The sequence below is a fragment of the Malaclemys terrapin genome, chromosome 2 (assembly GCF_027887155.1).
Source record: "Malaclemys terrapin pileata isolate rMalTer1 chromosome 2, rMalTer1.hap1, whole genome shotgun sequence".
NCBI lineage: Eukaryota > Metazoa > Chordata > Testudines > Emydidae > Malaclemys > Malaclemys terrapin.
The window spans coordinates 185,684,025-185,706,926 of NC_071506.1; the positions used below are offsets into that span (position 1 = coordinate 185,684,025).

Here is a 22,902-nt window from a genome sequence, read left to right on the forward strand (position 1 = left end):
ACCACAATAAATGGCAAATTACGCACTGTCATTTCATGAATAACTAAAAAGGAGCACTTTTCTGCTTATTAGAGATGGCACAGAAAACAACTTTTAGTTCTGCAAATATTTTTTGAGATTTCAGGGGAAAAATTCAACCCAAAATCAGAACAAAAAACTCAAAAATTTTAATAGAACTGGAATATATTTTGTTTTGAAGCCTGGGCTCCATTTACAGTTCATTAACACCAAATCGTTTCCATGCAACATTTCAATTTCGGCAAGTTGGCAAATTGATAAAAATTGTTTCTTCAGAATTTTTCCAACAAGTTCTGCTTATGCTCCATTAAGGTTCAGCCATTCAAATCTCAACAGGATTCAATGCTTCACAGCAACCCCTACACATTTGCTCTGCAATTCCCATTGATTCTGACAAACCTGGTCCATATTTCATTTTTTTTTAAATGGAAGGATATAGCATACTATTCTGCAGGGAAAATAGGGGTACTGAAGTAAGATTGAAATGTCATTTGAGCATGGAGATAAATCTGCTATACAATTTGAAAATACACCTGCACTGAGGGGGTGGAAAGAAGCAGTATTTGCAAAATGGGAGCACAGGGAGTGAAATGCATCTAGGTAGGTTTTTTTTTTTTAAACTACAAATTAAAATGACTTTAAAAGCATGAGCCCAAAATGAAACTTTTCTTAAGGAATACTTGCCACATTCTTTTATACTGTAGATATACACCAACGGAAAAACAGGGATGATAAAAGCCAAACAGACATCTGCCTAGGGGACCCACAGAAAAACTCTTCAGATCTTTTCTATTAAAAGAATGACATTGGCCTCTCCATGAAAAAGATACTGCTGGAGAAGCCAGAAACGTGAGGTGGCTTTACTAGAAACTTTGCAAGGGGCTCTTGTTGAAATTAGGCCAGCTTTGAAGAACACACACCTTGCCTGCCTTGCTCTGGAGTTCACACAAATAAGGAAAATGAATACTATTCACAGATGTTCTCCTCTTGAGCAAAAGCAGTTGAAGGTGAACAGAATGTGAGCATGAAGTGCACACTCCTTCTCTGGTCCAAAATGACAGTGCAAGTTGAAGGCTAAGGACCACAAAGATGATAGCCTCTAACCCTGGCATGTCCCAGTCCCTTCCCTCCATGTACAGCAGTATGTCAAGTCTAGTAGACTGCCATGGGCTCAGTGCCCTCTGTTATTCTCTTTAATTCCACAGAGCAAGTCACAGAATGCAATATGGGAAATAATGCTGCCTGAGGCATCAGTAATTCCCCACAATTTTACTGTGTCTAGGTGGTTTTGAAGAGCAGGGAACATTCAGCATATAGGTACCCCTTTGCTCTGTCCCACCATTCTTCCTATGAGGACAAGGGTCTAGAGCAAGCTTTTGTATATAAGGCAGTCTTCAGTGCGAGCAGGATCAAACTGAAGAAGCATAAGTTGGTACAATTCACCATATTATAAGATTGAACATACATAGGGCAGGGCGCAGTTCTTAATGCTAAAATGTTTCACAGAAAAGCCAAGCTTTCAGAAGCATTTTAAAGGAGGAAGAGGAGGAGACTGCTTGTTTTCCAACATGATCTTTCAGTACAATGGCATGTGAGGACAGAAGAACCCTGCAAGTGGATGTCAGAGATCGATAGTTTGTTACCAGCACAGCTTTCCGGGAAAACCCGTCTCCTGCAGCAAAGGAATTAATATAAAAAAAGAGAAAATCTAAAATATTATAATATTGGCAAAATTCCTTCTAGATGCTACACCAGAACTGCTATTAGAGCTAAGGAATTTCATAGAAAGCTGCTCATGGTTTAAAAGTTAATCAAATAACTGAACAATTTCTCCCATCTGGCTTCTTTTGAAGCTCTCTTTCCCAGCTTAGGTGACTAATAAAGATACAGAAATAGAAAGCCATAATGCATGGGCTCAGTACAGCCAAATGGAATAATGATCAGATTGTCTTATCTTCTAGTTTTCAGAAGGATTTAATCGTCCTCTGTCTTTGGGAAATTAGTCAATGTCCATGAAAGCAGAGTATAAATGATACACACCACATACCTTAGTTTCTGGAGCAGGTCCCAATGCAGCAGAACCCTCAGGAGTAGAATAACTGTGCCCTGCAGGGCCATTGCCACAAAGATCCAACCCAGGAAATTCATCTCAAAAGGACTCACATAAGAATCGATTCCAAAGCTGCTTGTCAGGTCAAACTTGATCTGATTGTAGGCAAGTTCTAGTAAACCCTGGCCCAAGCAGAATGGTGGGAAAACAATAAAGGCCCACTTGAGGATGTTGTAGATATTCTGCAAATTCTGTAAAGAAAGGAGTTGGTTGGGGTTGGGCAAAAGCAAGGAGGAGAAAATGTTGAATCTCTTAGGGTACGTCTACATTACCCACCGGATCAGCGGGTAGCGATTGATCTATCGGGGATCGATTTATCACACGTAGTGTAGCTGCGATAAATCGATCCCTGATCTCTCTCCTGTTGACTGCTGAACTCCAGCAGCACAAGAGGCGGAAGCAAAGTTGATGGGGGAGCCGCAGCCGCCAATCCCGCACCGCGAGGACGCGAAGTAAGTAATTTTAATTCGATCTAAGATACGTTGACTTCAGCTATGCTATTCTCGTAGCTGAAGTTGCATATCTTAGATCGACCCCCCCCCCAGTGTAGACCAGGCCATACAAATAGAAAATTAAACAGACTTAAAGGCTATGAGCTTTATTCTATTCTCACTCCAGTCTGACACTGTTGCAACTCAATTTACTTCAGTGGAGTCTATTCTTATTTAGACCAGTGTGAGATAAGAATCAGGCCCTGGACCATTTCAAAATTTTGAAACTTAAGTCCATATACAATTCTAACCCACAGATTATTTTGGATACAGATGGTCTCTTATTCTAAGTTTGTATGGTGCCTAGTTCAATGGTTTTGGGTCCCTAGGTAGTGCCATAATACAAATAGTAATTGTTTCCACCTGGAACACTACCAACAGCAACATTTTTAGGGCTCTAGTATTCTCTAGATTCTTATATATAAACAAAATGTCTCTAGTTTTTCTTGATAAAATTAAGAGTAGCATGATAAGAAGTATTAGTGAATGTGTGTTTAGGAGCAGTATCAGAATATATATAGTACTTCAGCAATATATTATATACATTTTGCAACATGTAAGCACAATGGAATGATCAGGGTCAGTTTACTCACCATTCCTTTGCTCTTGCAGTTTTAAAATTTGAGTGCCATAAAAACCGAGCCACAACCCTAGTCAAATTTGTCCTCAAATGTGAACCCCAATCCAGAGCCAAAATTTAATCCAGATCTGTATTCAAACATCACTTCCTCAGCATAGCCCATTTAGATAGGTTTTGAAAACTATAGAGTTTCCATCTCCTCCTCTCAATTCATGTGCACAATTCCCATTGAGATTAATATTAATGGGAGTTACATATATGCACTGAGGGAATGTATTATTATTCACACAATACACTATATCTCCTTTAACCAACTGGCTTACCACTTATGTCAATATTATTCAAACAAATTTTGCAACACACATTATCTATTCAGTGGACTTGAACAGCTCCCATTATGTGCAAATTATGAATTAAAGGTCTGGAAAATATTACAGTTTCAATTAAAGCTGTTTTTGCATTATTAGAGTGCAATTCTTTTTAAAAAAAAAAACAAGTAAAGCCTTTGGGTTTATAAAATGTTGTGAGGAACAATAACCTATAATGTTTTGGGATGAAGAAAAAGTGAGCTGTTTCATTACAATTTAAACTGCAAGTGTTTGGCGCTGGAAATACATTCCTACACACATCATTTATGGGAACTGGTGCTGAGGGTACATACTGACCTGTGCTTTGGAAACTGTGGCTAACAAATGAGGCAAGAGGGTCACCAGCATGGTACAAAGACCAAACACAAAGTTTAAGGAGATATAAGAAATGAAAGCTATGTCTGAACTTGAGAAGGATCTGGACATCAGATACATCCATGGTAAAGTTGCATATCTGAAACAAGTAAAAAAAAAGAATAGATCCACATCAAAAATAATTTATGGTTTACTCCACCAGCTGACTCCTGAGCTCAGTATCCTTAGTGTCACTGTAAAGAAATATAACAGCTACTCATTGATTTTACAATTTATAACTCCTTTCCAAATCCTTCAGCCTCACTGGTGGAAACACTTACCTATCTGGCTCACCATACTTTCCTGTATTTCACACACATAGCTACTGCTATGTGAGGACCAGCTGTAACACGTTCTTTTCTGTTTATTAACCTCATATCTTTTCTTTCATGGCTCCAGGTAGCTCACCACCTTGATTTCTGAACAATTGCAAAACAAAGCCATTTTATACACTTCAGCTACAATGAGATACAGTAAAAAGAAACTTGTTTAATAAACTTAGGTCACACATCTGCCATCTGTTCTTATAGATTTCACCGCAAAAAAAATTATAGCATGCTGGAATTGGAACTAAGCGCTGTGAAAACCATCTCCAAGCGATAGCTTATGTCTGCTACAGACAGCACATTAGCACTCTGAATTATCTATAATGGACAAATGTTTAGCACAGTGGTTACCATTAAAACATCAACATTAGCATACAGTTCCCACACAGTAGTATCTGAGATATGGCAGCATAAATTTGAAGTAATTTGAGTAATATTTAGGGACTAAAGAAAGAATGGGCAGAGATATGTTGCCCAGTCAGATCATCTGATGCACAAAAGAGCAAAAATGACAGCTTCTTGACAAACAAGAGTGAGATGTACCCACAGAACGTTGCCCATAAGTGTAGTCCAGGGCAGTCACTTGAGCATGAACACTGTGGAAAGAACAGTATATTGGAGTAAAAAACGCAAAGCAGGACATGCTTACCAGAACTATCGGGCAGGACTGCATATACAACATGAGCAGCTCACATACCAAAAATGAACTTTATTCATGTCTTTTTGAAAAACTACGGTCTTATTGAAACACAAGTGATTGAGTCACTCCAGGAGTCACACAGTGAAAGGCTATAAAACTGGGTGTTCTGCAGGACATCAGATTAAATGAACAACAACAGATTTTAAGGCCAAAGGAGACCATAGTGTTTTGCACTTTTATGGCACCTTCCTTGTGAGGATCTCAAAACACTTTACAAACTTTAGTGAATTAAACCTCCCCACTCCCCCTGTTAAGTTGGAGGTGCTATTATACCTAGTTTACAGGCACAGAGAGGTTAAGTGACTTGCTCAAGGTATCCAAGGAAGTTTGTGACAGAGCTTAGACTAGAACTTTTATTTCCAAGTTTCCAGTTCCATGCCTTAACCGACTTTCCTCCCCTTTGTGCTGAAATCACTACTCTGAATTTTATTGAGTTAAACTAGTGCAAATACAGAATAACTCCATTGAAGACAATGGAGTTCAATGGCTTAAGTGGAGTTACATCAATATAAATGAGATTAGAATTTAACCTACCGGTGTTTTGCCTGACTAAGAACGAAGAATATAAAAATTTAGCTCTAAAATTGTATGGAGTTCTGGCAGATCACATAAAGTCCATACCAGTCTCAGATTCTATTTTTCTGCCTTCCCCTCCTGCAAAAGTGAGTTTAAAGCACCCATATATCATGAGATACTTTGAATTGAGGACAGGTCATTTTGGACAGATGTGCATGAAAGGTAGTGCTGTACAAAATTTCTGCTACCAGGCAGGAAAAAAAAAAATAAGGACAGAGAAGCTGTGTCATGAATTCTGGATATTTTAAAAAATGTCAGTAACCCAACTTGAATTAAGACAACCGGATGATGATTTCTTTTTTTAAGCAGAATGCTTTCAGTAATGTTAAGCTTCTGTCACATAACTGGGCCATTAAGGATTTTTGTCTTTATTTTAGGTTGGACAAAGCCTGACAAAATGCCTTTTTAAGATCACAAATTGTTACTGAAAAATGTAAAGGGAAAAACTGTGACACAGAATATACATATAAGGAAATTACATGAAACATTTATGGAGGTGGGGGCGAGAGGAAAGAGTCACAAAAGTACTTCACTGAATTGTGTGATTGGAGCCAGGAAGGGATGGTGTGTGAATAAGGCCTAGTACAAATAAATATATGCATTTGTCTGTCTCACAGCGTTTCCTGGAGTCTTGTTAAATTTATTGAACATTTGATTGGTACAGTACTTTTTAAGATCCACTGATACAGGAACTGATCCTGCACCACTGAAGTCAATTGAAGTTACATCACTGACTTCAACTAGAGCTGGATCAGGCCCACACAGTACAAGAAGGTTTATCCTTAATGGTTTGAACTCCATTACAAGCCAGCCATAGCTCTGCTTTTGTAAATGCTCAAACTCTCTAATAGACACATATTCTGAAGTAACTTCAACCATAACTTGGCTAAAATAACAAAAATAACGTTAGCACTAATACCGCGTAACAGCATCATACCGCATAGGCCTGATCCAAAACCTACTGAATACAGTAGAAGTCATTCCACTAGCTTCAATGGACACTAAATCAGGCTTGTATACTTGTTTCAGGTCCATTGGTGTGAGGAGAGAGGTTAGAATTTATGTAGTTCTCCATTCACATATTATGGTCAACAGCAGGAATCAAAAAGGATTCAACATTTATATAGATAAGGACACAGATATGTTAGGTAAGATACACATTTACAAGGGATATATCTCCCCATGAATAAACCATCAATTCCTTGGGGTAAGGAAGAAACCTCCTCTCTGGGCAGCATATTCCATAATTCTTTATCTTACACTTTCCTCTCAATCACCCTGCTGGAAACAGGGTATAGGAGTAGATGAATCATTGGTCTGATCTAGTATGCCGATTCCTATATGCCTATTATAAAGCAAATACCAGACCCATTTTACTTAATAGAACCTATTTCACCTGTAAAAAATTGACTTTGGAAAATTAGCTGAAGCAGGCCTAGGTAAGTGCTTTCCCATCTCATAATATTTGTTGGAACTCTAACTTGGCCAACTCAACCAGTCTGGAGCTCAAACTTGGCCAACTTTCTCACATCAATGAATATAATAAAAGACAGTTTCAGCTCTTGGTGATATTCTGCAATCCAGCCACTGAAATTCAAGCCTGGCTATGCTACTATTTTTGGCACCTAGATGAGTCCTTTAGTGAGAATAACACACAATCAATTTCTAACAGTAAAAGATTGTTGTACAGCTTGAGTGTCTTCTTGAGACATTTTTAGTACTACTCTCATTATGAGTGAGCAAATCTCCCTTCCATTTCCCCTATGGTGCATTCAGCCTCATGCTGCAGCTTGTTCTCTCATTATCCATTGCTGCCTCATAATCGTCTGCAAAGACAGAAAATCATGCACCCAGCAGCAGGTGCAAACCAAGCCTAAAGATTTCTGTTTGTAAGAAACAAGCCATAATTCTAGAGCAGCATCTCCAATCACATACCCAAAGAGTATCAGCAGGAGAGCTGAGGCTGCCAAGTTTTCTCGGAAAGTGAAGGCTGATAACTGGAAGGCAGCAATAACACTGATACACAGGCCGACTGGAACCAGGTAAAACAGCTAGAAAGAGAAGAAAAACAGAAACATTGCAGGAGAGCATCTCATAGTAGTCTTATCCAACACACACCCTACCCACCCCTCTTCCTTCCCCCTCTTCTCACCCCCCTCCCACCCGCCCACACAACTATTATAAACAGTTTCATGCAACAGTGTTCCACAAATGCAGTTTTCAGCTATTCAGGGACCCTAGAATACTTCAGTGTGACCATTAAGTGGAACAAGGTGTTGTTTGAAGAACTCCAGTCCATGGATTTTTTTCACTAGGGATTTTCCATAAAAATATTACATTAAGTAGATGTGATGGTTTTCCAGGTAAGGATTGAAACATCCTTGTGAATGTTAAGGTTGCACATGCAATCTTAATTTTGCCCTCTTTTTGTGTATGGTTTATGATACAACGTTAATTTAGATTGGGCCCAGAGCAACATAACTTCTCATAATATTTTTTACATATTACATTTTTCTTATCATTGAAGATATTAATGGAAATATTAATGTAATTAATTGACATATTAAGAACAGACAGATTATCATGGGGTAATGGGATCATAAATCCAATATTAAAATTTATCACAAATCTAAGGAAGATTATCTAATTAATGACATATGACATGATCTGAACTCCTACAAAGCCTGGGAGGAGTCCACGTTTAACTTTTCTTATATTCATGCATTCAGAATCTCTAACTTACCTGCACTCTGATTAGCATTTAAGCAGTGCCTGTTCTTTCCCAGCCCAGGATACATCATCCAGAATATGTGACAACATTTTGAAAGCAATGGACTGGCAAAACTAACAAGGAGCTGACTTTGCTGCACAATCAAGCACAAGGAGAAGCCGTGCCCTCACTATGAGGGAATAAGCTCTCAGTCAAGCACACTTATTTGAAATGAGAGCAAAGGGAATACAGAAATTTACTGGCTAAATAAATGGCTTTTTGTGTAAATGTTCTCTTATTTCAAGTTTGCTCAAGTGTGAAAGTCCCATTTTAGACAACAGCTGAATGAAGCTCTAGTGTTACAGATTCAAAATAGTTTGACTGAGAACCACAAATGTTCTAAAAATCTGTGTCCCAAGAATAACTTGTGTGCTCAGTGCTTTCAATTGCTTTGTGCGAGACCTGGATTGCATTCTGAGTCCTTCTTTCCCTGAAATAACAAGGATAAGGAGTACTGCAGAAGTGTGCTCCTCCCTTGTCATACAGATTGGCTGGAGTGTTTTGAGGTGAAGCTGCTGGATAATTGAATTGGCATCAATTTGTTCCAGAGGCAGTAGAACCCAGTCTCACAAGCCAGAAAACATCTCCTCCTTGGAAAACCCCCCACTAAAATAATTAAACAGAGTATGTATATTGTGACAGACCCAGACCAGTGGGGTACAGGAGTCTGGTAGAGAGCAAATATACTGGTCACTGGATGAGTCGTTTTCTGTTCCTTGAGTGACCAGAGAAGGGACTGCACTAGAGTAATCAGGAACCTGCTAGAACCAGTTAAGGCAAGCAGGCTAATTAGGACACCTGGAGCCAATTAAGAAGAAGCTGCTAGAATCAATTATGGCAGGCTAATCAGGGCACCTGGGTTTTAAAAAGCTCACTTACTTCAGTTTGTGGTGCGAGTGTGAGGAGTTGGGAGCAAGAGGGGCAAGGAAGATGTGCTGCTGGAGAACTAAGGAGCACAAGCATTATCAGACACCAGGAGGAAGGTGTTGGGAGAAGGCCATGGGGAGGTAGCCCAGGGAATTGTAGTGGTCATGCAGCTGTTACAGGAGGCACTATAGACAGCTGCAGGGCCCTGGGCTGGAACCCGGAGTAGAGGGTGGGCCTGGGTTCCCCTTAAACCTCCCAATTGACCTGGACTATGGGTTCTTCCAGAGAGGAAGATCTCTGGGCTGTTCCCCAACCCACATGGTGAATCTCTGAGGCAAGAAAATCTGCCAATAAGCGCAGGACCCACCAAGATAGAGGAGGAACTTTGTCACAATATATACACAGTGATTTTACTCTTCTGGGAGGAGGGAATTCATCTTCAGCATACCAGGGAGTTGGGGTCTCTGCTTTGGCTCTGAATAGGTCAGTGTTGCACGGTCTGTTTGTGGATGGATTACAGAATCCATTATTATATGGCTCCATGGGCCAACCATACACAGGGGACACAAAATATCAGTGACTGTAAATAGGTTGCACTGCAGACTGGCTGCAAGCTGGTATGGTGAATTCTATTCCCTCACCCCTGATTAGCTCCCTGCACAAAGACTAATTTCGCACACTTTTTGTAAGTGGAGCCATGAATTCCAACCACAGTGATGCTTTAACTGCGTGTGTTAAATCCTACTTCCTAAAAGTCATTTCCTTCTCATGCATGTTTTGGTGTCTTTGCACTTGGTAAGTAAGGAACTGATTGGGAGAGATTTAGAAAACAATGTTCTTGATATTTTCAAAGGATGGAAAGATATTCATATTTTTCGGTGCACTAACTGCAGATGAAGAATGTTAGTTTGTAGGAGACTGAATTAATGTTGCTAATAATCTAACCTAGCTACATGAGCACTGACATGGAAGTGGAACTCTGTTTGCAAGATAGAGATTTTACTTGTATGCCTGCATCTGAGTTAGGAAGTTCTCTGCATATGAATCCATATATTCTATTATTTACTATATACATTACCCACAATGGAGAGTGCAGTTTACAAGTCAACTTTGGAAAACACAGAGAACACAATCCCTGCCGGGTGGAGTTTTATATTACAGTGGAAAAGAATGAATGGGTATAATACAGTGGATATATACAGAATGGAAGTCTTAACATGTAACAATCAAACAGGGTGTTACCCTAAACATTTCTAACAGAATTCCACTGTACTAAAAATGCATTTTATTATGAACACAACTCCTCCACTAGTCTGAGTCCACCCAAAACAACCCATTCAGAAACATACCTGCAGACATGTGTTGCCTTACACAGTACGTACCATATCATACAGGAAGTTAGCAAGCCAGTAGGTCTTGTAGCCAAGTCCAGATATGTGCTGCAACCGCTTTGTACCGGACACTCTGTCTTTCACTACCGAGCTTCCAATGGATGCCGTAAGGATAGAGAAACCCAACATGATACACAGTGCCACTCCACACTGGCGAACATTCTCCATTCTGGGATTCAAAACAAAATGGTACCATTAAAACAAAGGCAGGCAAATATTTGCAAGTCCCATTTATTACCAAAACAATTGCTACTTATCTTGATAAATATGAGATTAGTAGTATGTACATACAGACACATCCATGATACAAGTATAGAAAGAGATGTTAGTATCTCTTAGTCAATATTAACCTCTTTAGTCCTTTTCTTTCTGTATACTTGATTCATTTATATTTTACCTATTCTTTAGAATTGTTAGGATATTAACAAAGAGTATGTTGAATTCTAAGGCCCAGAACACTGTAACATAACATAAGTAACCCTATTCAGGAATTCTGTGCTGTATCTAATAATCCATGGCATCTCTATGTCAATAGAACTCTTGATAGTCTGAGAAACAATCCCCTTCACATACACACATATATGTAAAATGCTTACAAATACATATATAACCTTGAAAAACTGATGAGATTATTGTTGCAGCAGATGTTTCCTTTAGAGAATCAAGAGGGAAGAATGATTATGGGGGGAGAAAATATCTTTCAGTGGAGTCTATCTTGAAGAATTGTTGGTCCTCTGAGCTGTAAATAATTATGCCTTCACACATAAATCAGGTAAACTGAGAATATAAAGAAATGACATCAGAACATATGTTTCTTTTGGCAAAGGTGGTGTCTGCTTGAAAACCCTATAAAATGACATTAGTGTTGGAATTTAGTTGAGGTATAAAACTGCATCCCTCCAGTTAGAGGGAAGAAGGGAGACAGACACAGATCTTGATCTTACAACAAAAGTGTGCTAATGTATCTATTCTTTCTCTATTCTGTATAATGCTGTATTAATCTGATAATCTTTGATTAAATAATTCCAATTGAGCCTGTTCTTCGACAATCTTGAGTCATCATTAACTCAGATTCGCAACAGAGAACACACAGATGCACTTTGACCCCAAAACTGCATGTACATGCTGCGCTCATCAATCCAATCAGAGAATAGGAACAAGACAATGCAACTTCTTTAACTAACTGACACACACATTTCAAAGTTTGAATATTTACAGTGAACCCTTTGCAAGATTTTCCCTCTTCATAGAGGATGAACATCTTCATGTAGAAACTCAATCATTTCAAACAATGAACACCTTTGAGAATTTTGTGTCCTGATTTCAAATACTTTGTGAACAGAAAACAGATGAAGTTCAACAATAAGTTATATATTATTATTTTTTCTCTCCAAACTAATATATGTCTTATACACCCTTGTACTATATACTGGCAGTGGAAATCCATAGCTAAATGGACTAGTGCATAGCCAAATTCCTGCATATAATATACATGTGTTTTAATCTGCAACTTTCATTATTTGGCCACTGGGGCTTTGCTTTTTATTTTATTAACAGTTTACTTACATTTTGTCCTCATCTAGCATGGCTCCTCCATATGGATGGCTATAGAGCGTGATTCCTGTGAAGGGAAATTAAGAAAACCCCACATCAATGCTACAAGCTCTAGAATTAACGGATCCTGAAATTTATATTAAAAATAATTATTTGGGGGGGGGGGGGAGAGGAGATACTTATAAAACTTGTCAAAGTTCCTTTGTGATTTTCAAGTTACAAAGTTGTTTCAGAACTTGTTTTGTGAACAGAGTGCAGATGTGACAATGTTTATGATAATGAGTGACAGAAGAAGAAAGAGCAACAGAGAGGAATAGAGAATGATGCAAAATGAAAAGGAGAGGAACCAAAAGAAAGATTACTTTATTTTGAACATTCTCACTTTTGTGGGTAGGCATTGCTTCATATCTCAATGTGCCATTAGCATTGAGGATTGGTGTTAGCAGCTCCATAGTTAAGTCTCCGACTGTGCAAATTGACCATGTGCTGTGAAATTCTCAGCCAATCTGTGATCTAGACAATGTGAACTGATGACGCTCAGGACTGAAGTGTTGACCTCTTGCAGGGTCAGGAATTAAGGCTACAAATTGGCCCTTTGATTTCTGAATTGCAATTACACAAGGATGTTCTATTTGGCAACTATATCGTACATTGACCTAATATAACTAACCAATGACGGATGGAGTTTACTTCTCTGTTTGAATCTGAAAGGGGTTTGAGAGACATTGTCAAATTAGAGATTATCCTCTGGGGGGAAAAAAAAAAAATGTTGATTTCACAGGAGTTGTGTGGGGGGAAAATGTAGACCAGTATCCTACATTAACCTTTATCTGATTGTATTTTTATTTTTTTAATTTATTTTTTAAATCATCTATTTTTCACCTTGAATGTTTATTTCAAAAATTGAAAGCAGTTTTCAGTGTCAGACAATTCTCTTTTTGCTCCTTTTGTTGAAGGGGGCGGCGGGGGGGTGGATTTTCCTCTTGGAGGAAATCCACATTTTGCTCAGGATGAGATTTTTAATATTTTCATGCACAATTTAAAAAAAACTTTCACATCAACTATTAATTGGACTTGCCGTCTTTACATTTAGACCATAATAAATCCACTTCTCTGTCCTACAAGGTAATAATCTGATTCCTCAGTGGCTGAATTTGAGACTGAAGGAACTGGGTTATTGCCAAGGAAAACAGAGGCCCTGTGATATCATAAAATATAATGATATCGTTAAATAATAAGAGTTTTAGTTATTTTATTTGTCCATTTTCTGGGATGTTCACAAACTGAGATGTTGCATCCTTCATTTATTTTATGTCTCCATAGCCATTGGCAGATGAGGCCATTTGGAAGAACACTCATGAAAGTTGATGATAACCTGGAGCTGAGTCAATTTCATTCCCATTTCTCACATCCATTCACAGACTCTTGTCATTGGCCTTAGATACTAACCTGTTTCCTCACCCTCCCAACTCCTGACAGATCCCTTCCCCTACAGAAGCCCCCTCCAAATCCGGGGATCACTCACAACAGTGAAAAAGGGTAAACCCTAATATACAAATCAAGAACCTGATGTTTGCTAATCTCCTGCTCTGTCCTGCTAAATGTCTTCTAAGTACTCAGCCACCTCATAGCACTCTGCCTTTTCTAAGCTGCCCTGACCATTCACTCCTCTGCTGTACCTTCCCCTTAATGTCTCTCAGTAATAGGACAAAGATGAGACCGGGAGCAAGGTAAATAGTACAAACAGATTAGGGAAGAGAGGTAGCTCTTGGCTAGAGGGAAACCAGACAAGCTGCAGTCAGCCCATTCAAACCAGCCCTTTCTTCTGTCTACAGATTGTCCCTCCTTCTTGGTGCAGAATCCACTCTTGTCCTCCCCAGGCAGGGCCGGCTCCAGGCACCAGCGGACCAAGCACGTGCTTGGGGCGGCACCTTGGGGCAGTGCGGTGCTCGGGTTTTATTTATTTATTTATTTATTCATTCATTCATTCATCGGGGCAGCGTTGGAGGTTTTTTTTTTGTTTGTTTCCGCGGCGCTCGGAGGGGCGGGGCTTCAGCCGGCACGGTGCTCAGAGGGGGCGGGGCTTCGGGCAGCGCAGCGCTCAGAGGGGACGGGGGCTTGGCGCTGCGCTGGGGGGGGCGGGGGCTGGCGTGGCACAGCGCTCGGAGGGGAGCAGGGGCTTGGCACTCGGAGGGGGGCGGGGGGTTGGTGCGGCATGGTGCTCGGAGGGGGGGATTCGGGCGGCATGGCGCTTGGAGGAGCGGGGATTTCGGCAGCGCTGGGGGGGCTTCAGCGGCGCGGCGCTCTTCTTTTTTGCCTGGGGCGGCAAAAAAGTTAGAGCCGGCCCTGTCCCCAGGACTGTTCAGCACTGGCCAGCCCTGATGGGTTAACACCACTCAGGGTTAGCCAGTGTCATATGGATTCATGTCAGCTCTCTTGCATTTGGATTGGGGAAGTGAGTCCAATTGTGTTATATATCAGTAGTGGATTTGTTTCACATAAGAGAGATAATAGGGATTCTATGGTAATTTATGTACTTTATGTATTCTCTTTTTATGATTAGTTATGAAGGTTGTTATTAAAAGCTAAATGGAATGATTGATATTTTATCAGTGTTTAAATCACACCCGTGGGTTTTCTATGAACCTGATTTCTTTTGTAGAAAATCGTTCTCTAGCTGAAGTACCAAAATAAAAGAAAATGAAAGGCTTGAAAATATAGTATTTCCTATTAAAAAGTAAAATGCCTGATTTGGTTGGCTGAGAACATTGCTAGTGTGATATCTGGTCCTATGTTTGTGTTGGCTTTTGAATACAACCAGGTTGTAGAAAACTAGTAAACTTATAATAAAGTCATTACACTTCAGGGCTAAGAATTTACTAGGGTCTCGGATGGTGGCGCTGCTGAGCTGGCAGAGAAGTGAGAGCTCTGTAAAAAGAAAGGATGGTCAGATCAAGGACTATAGCCCTTTGATCTCTAAGCTCTCCCTAACACAGACAACACCATCTGAAGATTCCTCCTTGCTGGCTGAATCAACAGCTGTCTGGTTGGGGCAGCTTTAAATGCAGTTTGGCACCACTTTGATGGCACAACCAACCTCATCCAAGGTTAGGATCTGCCCCTTCGTTTTTACAAGGAGAGAAATGTTCTTTCCAAAACCCAATCCTCATCAGAGCCCTGCAGGATGGCAGTTATATGAACTAACCACAATTGTTTAGGGTCCAACTGTATCCCTAAGATAAACCTAAACATTATTCTGATAATAGGCACAATCAGCCTAAATGTCTACATTATTGTCCTATCCCTTGACTGCCTTTGTTCATCAGCTTCAAGCCAATAATAAATAAAACAGGATACCAATGGAAAGTCATCCTGGAATCAAAACTTGAACAGCGGAAGCTTAAACCAAGTATAATTCTGAGACTTCCAAACACTCAAAGTTGCACATCCATGCCCAAAGCTTGTTAATTAAAAAAGAGTCAAAACAATAATGCTTTGATTCATCACCAACAGACCCATGTGCTGTTTGTGGGAGGTTTTTCTGTCATTTGTCCAGAAGGGCTGTGTAAAGCTTTACATTTTTTTAATTTTATATCATTAATGTTTTTAAAAGCAGGAGTTGTAATTTGTCTGAAGCAGAAACAGGCATATCAGAGACATTTTAGCAAAACTTTTTTTTACAACAGCCTTTCCTTTACTTAAAGGAGTGCAGGAGCTTATTCCTCAGAAAAGTTTTACATGCTTTTACACAGATGGGTAGATGGATGTATATTATAACTGAGAATGTATTTACTCCTTTCATTTGGGATCCTGGTGGACACGGATAAATCTCCTACTGGATTAGATTTGGGTAAACCATTTGGATAAAATAAGAATTGAACTAAACCGTCACCAAAACCTCAAGCTGAACCCAGCCTATTTAGAAGTTTGAAAAATGTTGGTTAAATTTGCCAGAAGCTGGGAATGGGTGACAGGGGATGGATCACTTGATGATTACCTGTTCTCTTCATTTCCTCTGGGGCACCTGGCATTGGCCACTATTGGAAGACAGGATACTGGGCTAGATGGACCTTTGGTCTGACCAGTATGCCCACTCGTATGTATGTATGTTCTTTCAGAACCCCCATAAGCTCGAACAGGAGTACTTGTGGCACCTTAGAGACTAACAAATTTATTAGAGCATAAGCTTTCGTGGACTACCGCCCACTTCTTCGGATGCATCTGAAGAAGTGGGCTGTAGTCCATGAAAGCTTATGCTCTAATAAATTTGTTAGTCTCTAAGGTGCCACAAGTACTCCTGTTCTTCTTTTTGCAGATACAGACTAACACGGCTGCTACTCTGAAACCCATAAGCTCATTTTTCATTAATACCTTCGCCTGAGCTTTCTGTTTCTAATCAATGCCCCGGATCTCATTTATATCAGTGGCAAAACTTCCATAGACTTCAAAAACAAAAAAAGGAGCAGGTTCCAAAGAGAAAAAAAGCTGCTGAACAAGGAGTTTCTTGTTAGACTTTCAGTGAAATTTTACAGTCCAACGGTCTTAGAAATTCAAAATGTTAGTACTTCATTCCAGGAATATCAAACATTTGGGTCTCTCTCTGCTTAGACATTACATTAACAGGTACCTTAGAAATCTTATAAATAGGTAGATGCAGAGAGCCAGCACTTGGGGTCCTTGAAACCTGTGACCTCACCCCCTGATTTTAGAGTCCTGGAAATCTCAGTTTTTAATTTTTTTAAGGTGAGTGTCTAATCCTTCTCCTTGCAAAGCTAAACTCTGATCCTGCAGAGTGCTTAAGCACCTGCATGAGTTTAAGCATGTAAATAATCCTGTTGAATTTAATGGGACTACTCATGTGCTTGAAATTAAGCATGTATTTAAGTGCTCTGCAGGATCAGGACACTAGACTGTAAACAGATGTATACTGATTGCTAGGGTAGAAAGTTTACCACAGACACACTTCAGGAGTTACAGATTATTCATGGTATCCTTACAGACATGTGGGACTGCCCTTTGGATATAATAAAATTTGCTAAAATGGATCCTCCATTCTAGAGGGAACATGAGATCAATTCACAGCTGTTGGAGGCAGAGCTGTCAGCACTGCCTTTAATGACACTACAGCTACTACAAGTTCCCTCTCAGCTGCTGGTCTGCTGTCTGGAGGTAGGGGATTCCTCTATTGAGCAGCTCATGTGGCCTGTGGCCGCAATAAGGAATAACTCAATACTGTAAGAGGCTAAATAGTCTAGCGGACCAAACATAGATCTGAAAGCAAGAGACTCCTGCTTTCTCAACTACGATCTGACTCTGTGTGTGATTTTAATCAAGTCTATACAGACAAAATTTTCAACAATGCCCATTAATTTGGGGTACCTAGACCTGATCTTTGGAATTGCTCAATACTCACATCTCCAAATGAGGTCAATGGGAGCAGAGAGTTCTCTGAAAAGTCAGTCCTCAGGTGTCTCAAATTGGGCACCCAAAGTTTGTGGACACTTTTGAAAATGAAGACCTTGTATTCTGTCTGAATTTCCCCAAATATAACATGAGGACAATATTTCCCTCTTTACTTCTCAGGGGGATTATGATAATTAATTAAATTATACTTAAATTCAGCAGAATGCCCACAAAAATCCTAGTGGTACCAAGACTCTGCTTATTCAGATAATTGTCCCTTAGTATGCTTTCTATATTTTGGACATAAGTCTGGATGGCTGGGCTCTACTTCTCCTGCAGCTGGAAGCAAGTTATAGCATGAATACTACCCATTCCACTTCTTATTTAAAAGGAGATAGCTAAAGAATCACTTTGCTTATCTTTCCCACAAACCCAAGATTGACCTTGGGCACAAGAGTCACTCATCTTTTGAAGGAGGAGAGGCAAAAACTGATTTTGCAGATCTACCCTGTAGAGAACTTGGGAGATAGCTGTATTATTTGTATGCCTATTGTGTATGCCTCAATTTCCCTGCTCATTGTTACGATGCTGGCTACATGGTCTCAAAGAGTTAACCTCGGCTGGAGCTCTCAACAGAGGAGGGCTGGAAAATAGACAATGACATCAGATAAACCTTTAGGGCCTGGGGCTCAAAAAGATAACTGAGAGGTCAATTCCTCTGAAGTCTCACTTCTTCTAGGCTCTGGCTAGCAAAGCTATTGATAGGGGAAGACACTGGCAGGAAAGCAGAGATGAAGACCTTTGGTTCTGATAAAAGTAGCCCTGAGAAAACACTGTGGGTGAGGTGAGCGAAGACTCTCTGAGAGACTGCTAGGGAAGCTCTCGGTCATCCCAGCTCCCTGAATAGATGCATGGGACAAAGGGGACCTTTATCTAAACTTGCAAGGAGAGGATGAGGGGGTTAAGCAAGATAGATCCACGTAGATTGTTTATTGTCTAAAGATCTGTTTCTCTGAATGCCTTGATTCTGAATAAACAATGATTTGCTTTATGAAACCTGCTTGGTCACTGGAATTACCATTTGATAGCGGTCCTGAAGAGAAGTACCTAGGATAGGGGTCAAATCCAATCAGACCTGCTGAGACATTCACAGTTGATAACCAGGATAGCTGCAGCTCAGCACTTGGTCTCAGAGAAGCAGTTGCAGGGTTCCACCCTGAGATGTGAAAGTAATAAGACTTACCACCTGGTTGGGAGATGCACTCCAAGGGCCACATGGGGGTCTGAGATGCGGCTAGCATGGTAACTGTGACAGACCCAAAAGTGCTAAGGCTGTCTCCACAGAGCTAGAGCCAGATTCTCAGTTGGTGTAAGTTTGCATAGCTGTGCCAACTTATACCTGCTGAAAACCTCAACAATAGATTATAGAGGAAAATCATCCACACTTACAATAATTTTCTGAGCCAAATCAAACAATATGAAATTAGTGAAACATGCAAAAAAGAGGAAATGACATCAAACATTTTACTGCAAAAGGACAAAAGTTCTTCAGTGACATTCTCAACATACTGAAAAATACCTTCCCTTCTGCATGTACAAAGGCCTGTATTTATTGAATGCAGCAAAGAAGCCAGAGGAAACACTAACAAAAGCGTAAAACGACTAAGCCACTACTAGACAAGGATCGGCAGAGGCTAAGTTAGGTCCCATACAAGGAATCATATCATAAGATCACAGAATACATGCAGATAAAAGAAAATGGGACAACTGCCAGGAAACAAAAATCCGTGGAGAATAAGATGTGCCCTATGCAGTTGCAGGACACAAAATTTACTGAAAAAGCAAACTAGTGAAAGAGCTACCCTTTACTCATTAAGTCGTAGTACTGAAAATAAAATGTGCAATTCACAACGAAGGACATAGTCACAAAATGTAAACAAGCCTCCTTAAAAATAGAACTACTGGAGTAACTACCTTCTATTTCCAAAATGTCCATAAGCAGAATGCAGCTTAAACAAATAAACAGATTTCTTTTTTAAAGGAACACAAATAATTGGAGTTGACTCTCTGGTCTTGGTTAATTGTCTTTACACAATATTTGTCATTGTCATGCTTAGTTTAGAGCAGTGCTGCAAGTTGCTCTCTTTCCAGAGTACTAAATATTGTTCTTAATTAGTAATTTGTTGGAAAAAAGTTCCATATAATCTAAATTGAAAAAGAAAAAAATAGAGACATAAAATGTCATACTATATTAAAATGAGCAAATGTAGTTTGGTAGATCCATAAATATTTCATGTATTTCTTTTTTAAAAACTTTACTTTTATAATCTACCAACTCCTAAAGTTCTCATTTCTAATCACCAGGGCCCTCTTACTTTACATATATATTTGTCCTGATGCAGCTGTTAGTGGGAGATGGAATGTACATATTGGTTGCTTACTTGCCTTTATGTGCCTTTTTTATTGTGTAGACTTGCTATGATGGCTTTTGTTAAACTGAAAACCAAACACATAATTTTTAAGATCTTAATGCCCTTTCTTGAAGTTTGAGTCATAACTCAAATCAAGGAATGTAAATGATTGATAAAATAAGGAGGTTCAAAATAATAAAGCCTCTGTTTAATGGATATGTGTCATGTTTTATTCGGGGATTTTTATGGAATGTACTTGGAAGACTTGAATGAACAGTCTTTAGGGCAAGTTTTACAAAACTGGTATTCACCGGGGAAAACATGTCATGCCACATTGACTAATCTGATTGATTCAGCTCTAGTCCTTTCTGCTTCTTTTCATAAATTTCTTAATCTAAAATGGATTGTTTCACACCTGAAGAATACCACTCTGCCCTGTTAATTTACTGCACCAGAATTTTTCCCGTGGCTCCAAAATACCTTCCTTAGAAACTTCAGTGTCTGGCAAGGCCACACACTGATCTCCAAGAAGAAGTGCCTTTTGAATAGAAGTATTCACATGATCTTTTACAGTGAGGATTTAGGGTAGGGTTTTTAAAAGCATATAAGTAACTTTGGAGCACAAGTAACACTGAAAGTCAATGAGACTTGCACTCCCAAGTCATTTAGTTGTTTCTGAAAATGCCAGCCTAAGGCTCTAATACTGAAAGCTCATGTCAATCTCCACTGAAGTCAATGGGACTGTATATGGGCACAGGATTTTGCCTACACAGAACCAATACCAGGACTGGACCTCTATGAGAAAACATCATGTAACTAATCCCTGATACCATACTTCTGCATCTTCTTTAGAATTGCCAGCATCTCCTTACGGGGTTGTAACTTCCCTGAAACTAATTGCAGGTTTCTGCTGTTACTGGTTCACGAGTATCTCTCCCCAAACTTGGCTAATGGCAGTGGCTATCAACAAAGTGAGAAAGGTCTGGCCACTAATCAGACGGATGAGAAAGAAATGTGATGTTTCTGCGGTGCTGCAAAGCAAACCTCTGTTCTGTGGGTCCGATGCAAAGCCCACTGTAGTCAATAGACAGACTAGCTCTATGGCCCCCAGCCTCTAAATAAGAATCTTTGAACATGGACTCTGATACGCATGCAGATTCCAATGGATCAGGATCTTTGTGTCCCAGTCACAGAGGTAACTGAATTAAATATTAGGAAAACTGAACACCATGAAGGTTAGACTTACTGAGATACAGTAACTTGAGAATGGGAACCACTACTTCAGTGGTTAGTTTCATGTGCTTGGATACATGCTTCCTCTATATGCTACAGACGACAGCTGTGAAAAGGACAGAGGCATCACCCCATCCTAACACTGAGCACAAGCACCAGAACTTGCACATCACGGTTTTGGAACTGTGTGAGGCCTTGCATGTATGTCTCTATTGTTGAGATACCAGTTCTGAGGGGAAAAAAAAAAACATTGCTTTTTTAGTTTGTTTTTTGAAATTTCCTTTGCTTCCTTCCCTCTTGGGCTTTCCCTGGACAGTTCACTGTACGGGTACATTTTTTGAGGAAAATGTTGTTTATATCTGATATCTATTCTTCATAGTGTTCAGTGGATGACTTTAAAGTTTATATAGTTTGGGAACAAAAAGGGACTATAGTAATTGTTACCAGCCCTGGTAGCCTCATTGCTGATAGGTGTGATACTATGATAGTTCGTCTCTTGCTTTCTTTTTGTTTGCTCTGCTAAATGGACTGTAGTGTCAAAAGTGTATAGTGGGAGATGCAGTGTTTCTGGAGAATACCTCCCCTAGAAAGCAGCATCAGGAATTCCTGAACTATCTGCCAATACGTGTTACTATTAGGTTAGTTGCTTCCGACCATCAGAAGTGAGGAAAATCATGCCCATTTGGCTAACAATACTTGTATATTATGAGGCTGCTTTCCTGAAATGGAGAGGGGGGAAAATTGCAGCATTGACCTTCAGTATATAACAGAATTTGAAATTCTTTCAACATACAATTGATGCAAGAGACTGAATGGATCAGAAATTGGTAAGGCACAGAATTGTTCACCTCTAGGCCCATGTCACAGGGTGACAGCTCCATCAATAATACACTTAGCTCACCTCCCCAGGAGGGAGGAGAAAATAAGCACAGTCACATGACAGGCAAGTCATGTGGCTAAAAAAACCCCAGTTCTTCTGGGGTAAAGATAAAAACAGAAGCTTCTGCAACATTAAAGGGGTAGAGAGAGGGCAGACAGCCTAGAGAGGAGCATGGCAGGGGGAACTGGAAGCCCAGAGAGGACAGATTTGGGTCTGGAGGTGGAAAGGAAACCAGATCGTTTAAAGACCTTGAGAAGGGGAAATGTCACGTTGAGTACCCTAGGTTTTAAATTAATTACTGAGCGCAGGATAACTGCAATACCACATGGGGGGGCACAATGGGGGTCAGCACCCTGTCAGCCCACTAGCTCAAAACTGATCTAGGACTACTAGTAAATGAATGCTGTTGCCATTTCAGTATTCAGTAGACTATGCTGTATGAATTGGAAGACACAGTACTGTTCCGAGGGTACGCATCATAACACCTGATAGGAGATTTAGCTCTAGCTGAAATCCTGGCCAGCAAGCTTAGGAAAAAGCACTGAGTGGAAATAAACACTGGCCCCTCTCATGCCTGTGAATGACTCCCTCACACTGAGAAGTGGTCCCTCCAGGTCAGGGTTGAGGCACGCTGGCTGTCTAATGTACGGAACATAACACTGCCACTGTCAGTGTTACACCTATTCTGCACATAAGGAGAACTTCAGTTTCTCCTCCTATCAGTATAGTGCTGCACCTTTCAGAGACACTTAATTCACATAAGAACAGATTGCCTAAGGAGGTTATGGAAGCTCCTTCGCTGGAGGTTTTCAAAAGGAGGCTCAATAGCCAGCTGTCTTGGATAGTTTAGACCAGTGGTTCTCAAACTAG

General features: G+C 40.0%; 1 protein-coding gene across 1 annotated transcript in view; it reads right to left on the reverse strand.

Annotated features, from left to right (window-relative positions):
- Window positions 1-22,902, reverse strand: part of ABCA13 (ATP binding cassette subfamily A member 13) — a 281,687-nt gene that overhangs the window by 50,147 nt on the left and 208,638 nt on the right. The window contains exons 50-54 of the mRNA XM_054018854.1: window positions 12,118-12,172; window positions 10,543-10,720; window positions 7,459-7,574; window positions 3,865-4,021; window positions 2,066-2,319 (exon numbers count right to left, since the gene is read on the reverse strand). Of these exons, the coding sequence (XP_053874829.1) occupies window positions 2,066-2,319; window positions 3,865-4,021; window positions 7,459-7,574; window positions 10,543-10,720; window positions 12,118-12,172 (760 nt within the window). The remainder of the gene's footprint in view (window positions 1-2,065; window positions 2,320-3,864; window positions 4,022-7,458; window positions 7,575-10,542; window positions 10,721-12,117; window positions 12,173-22,902) is intronic.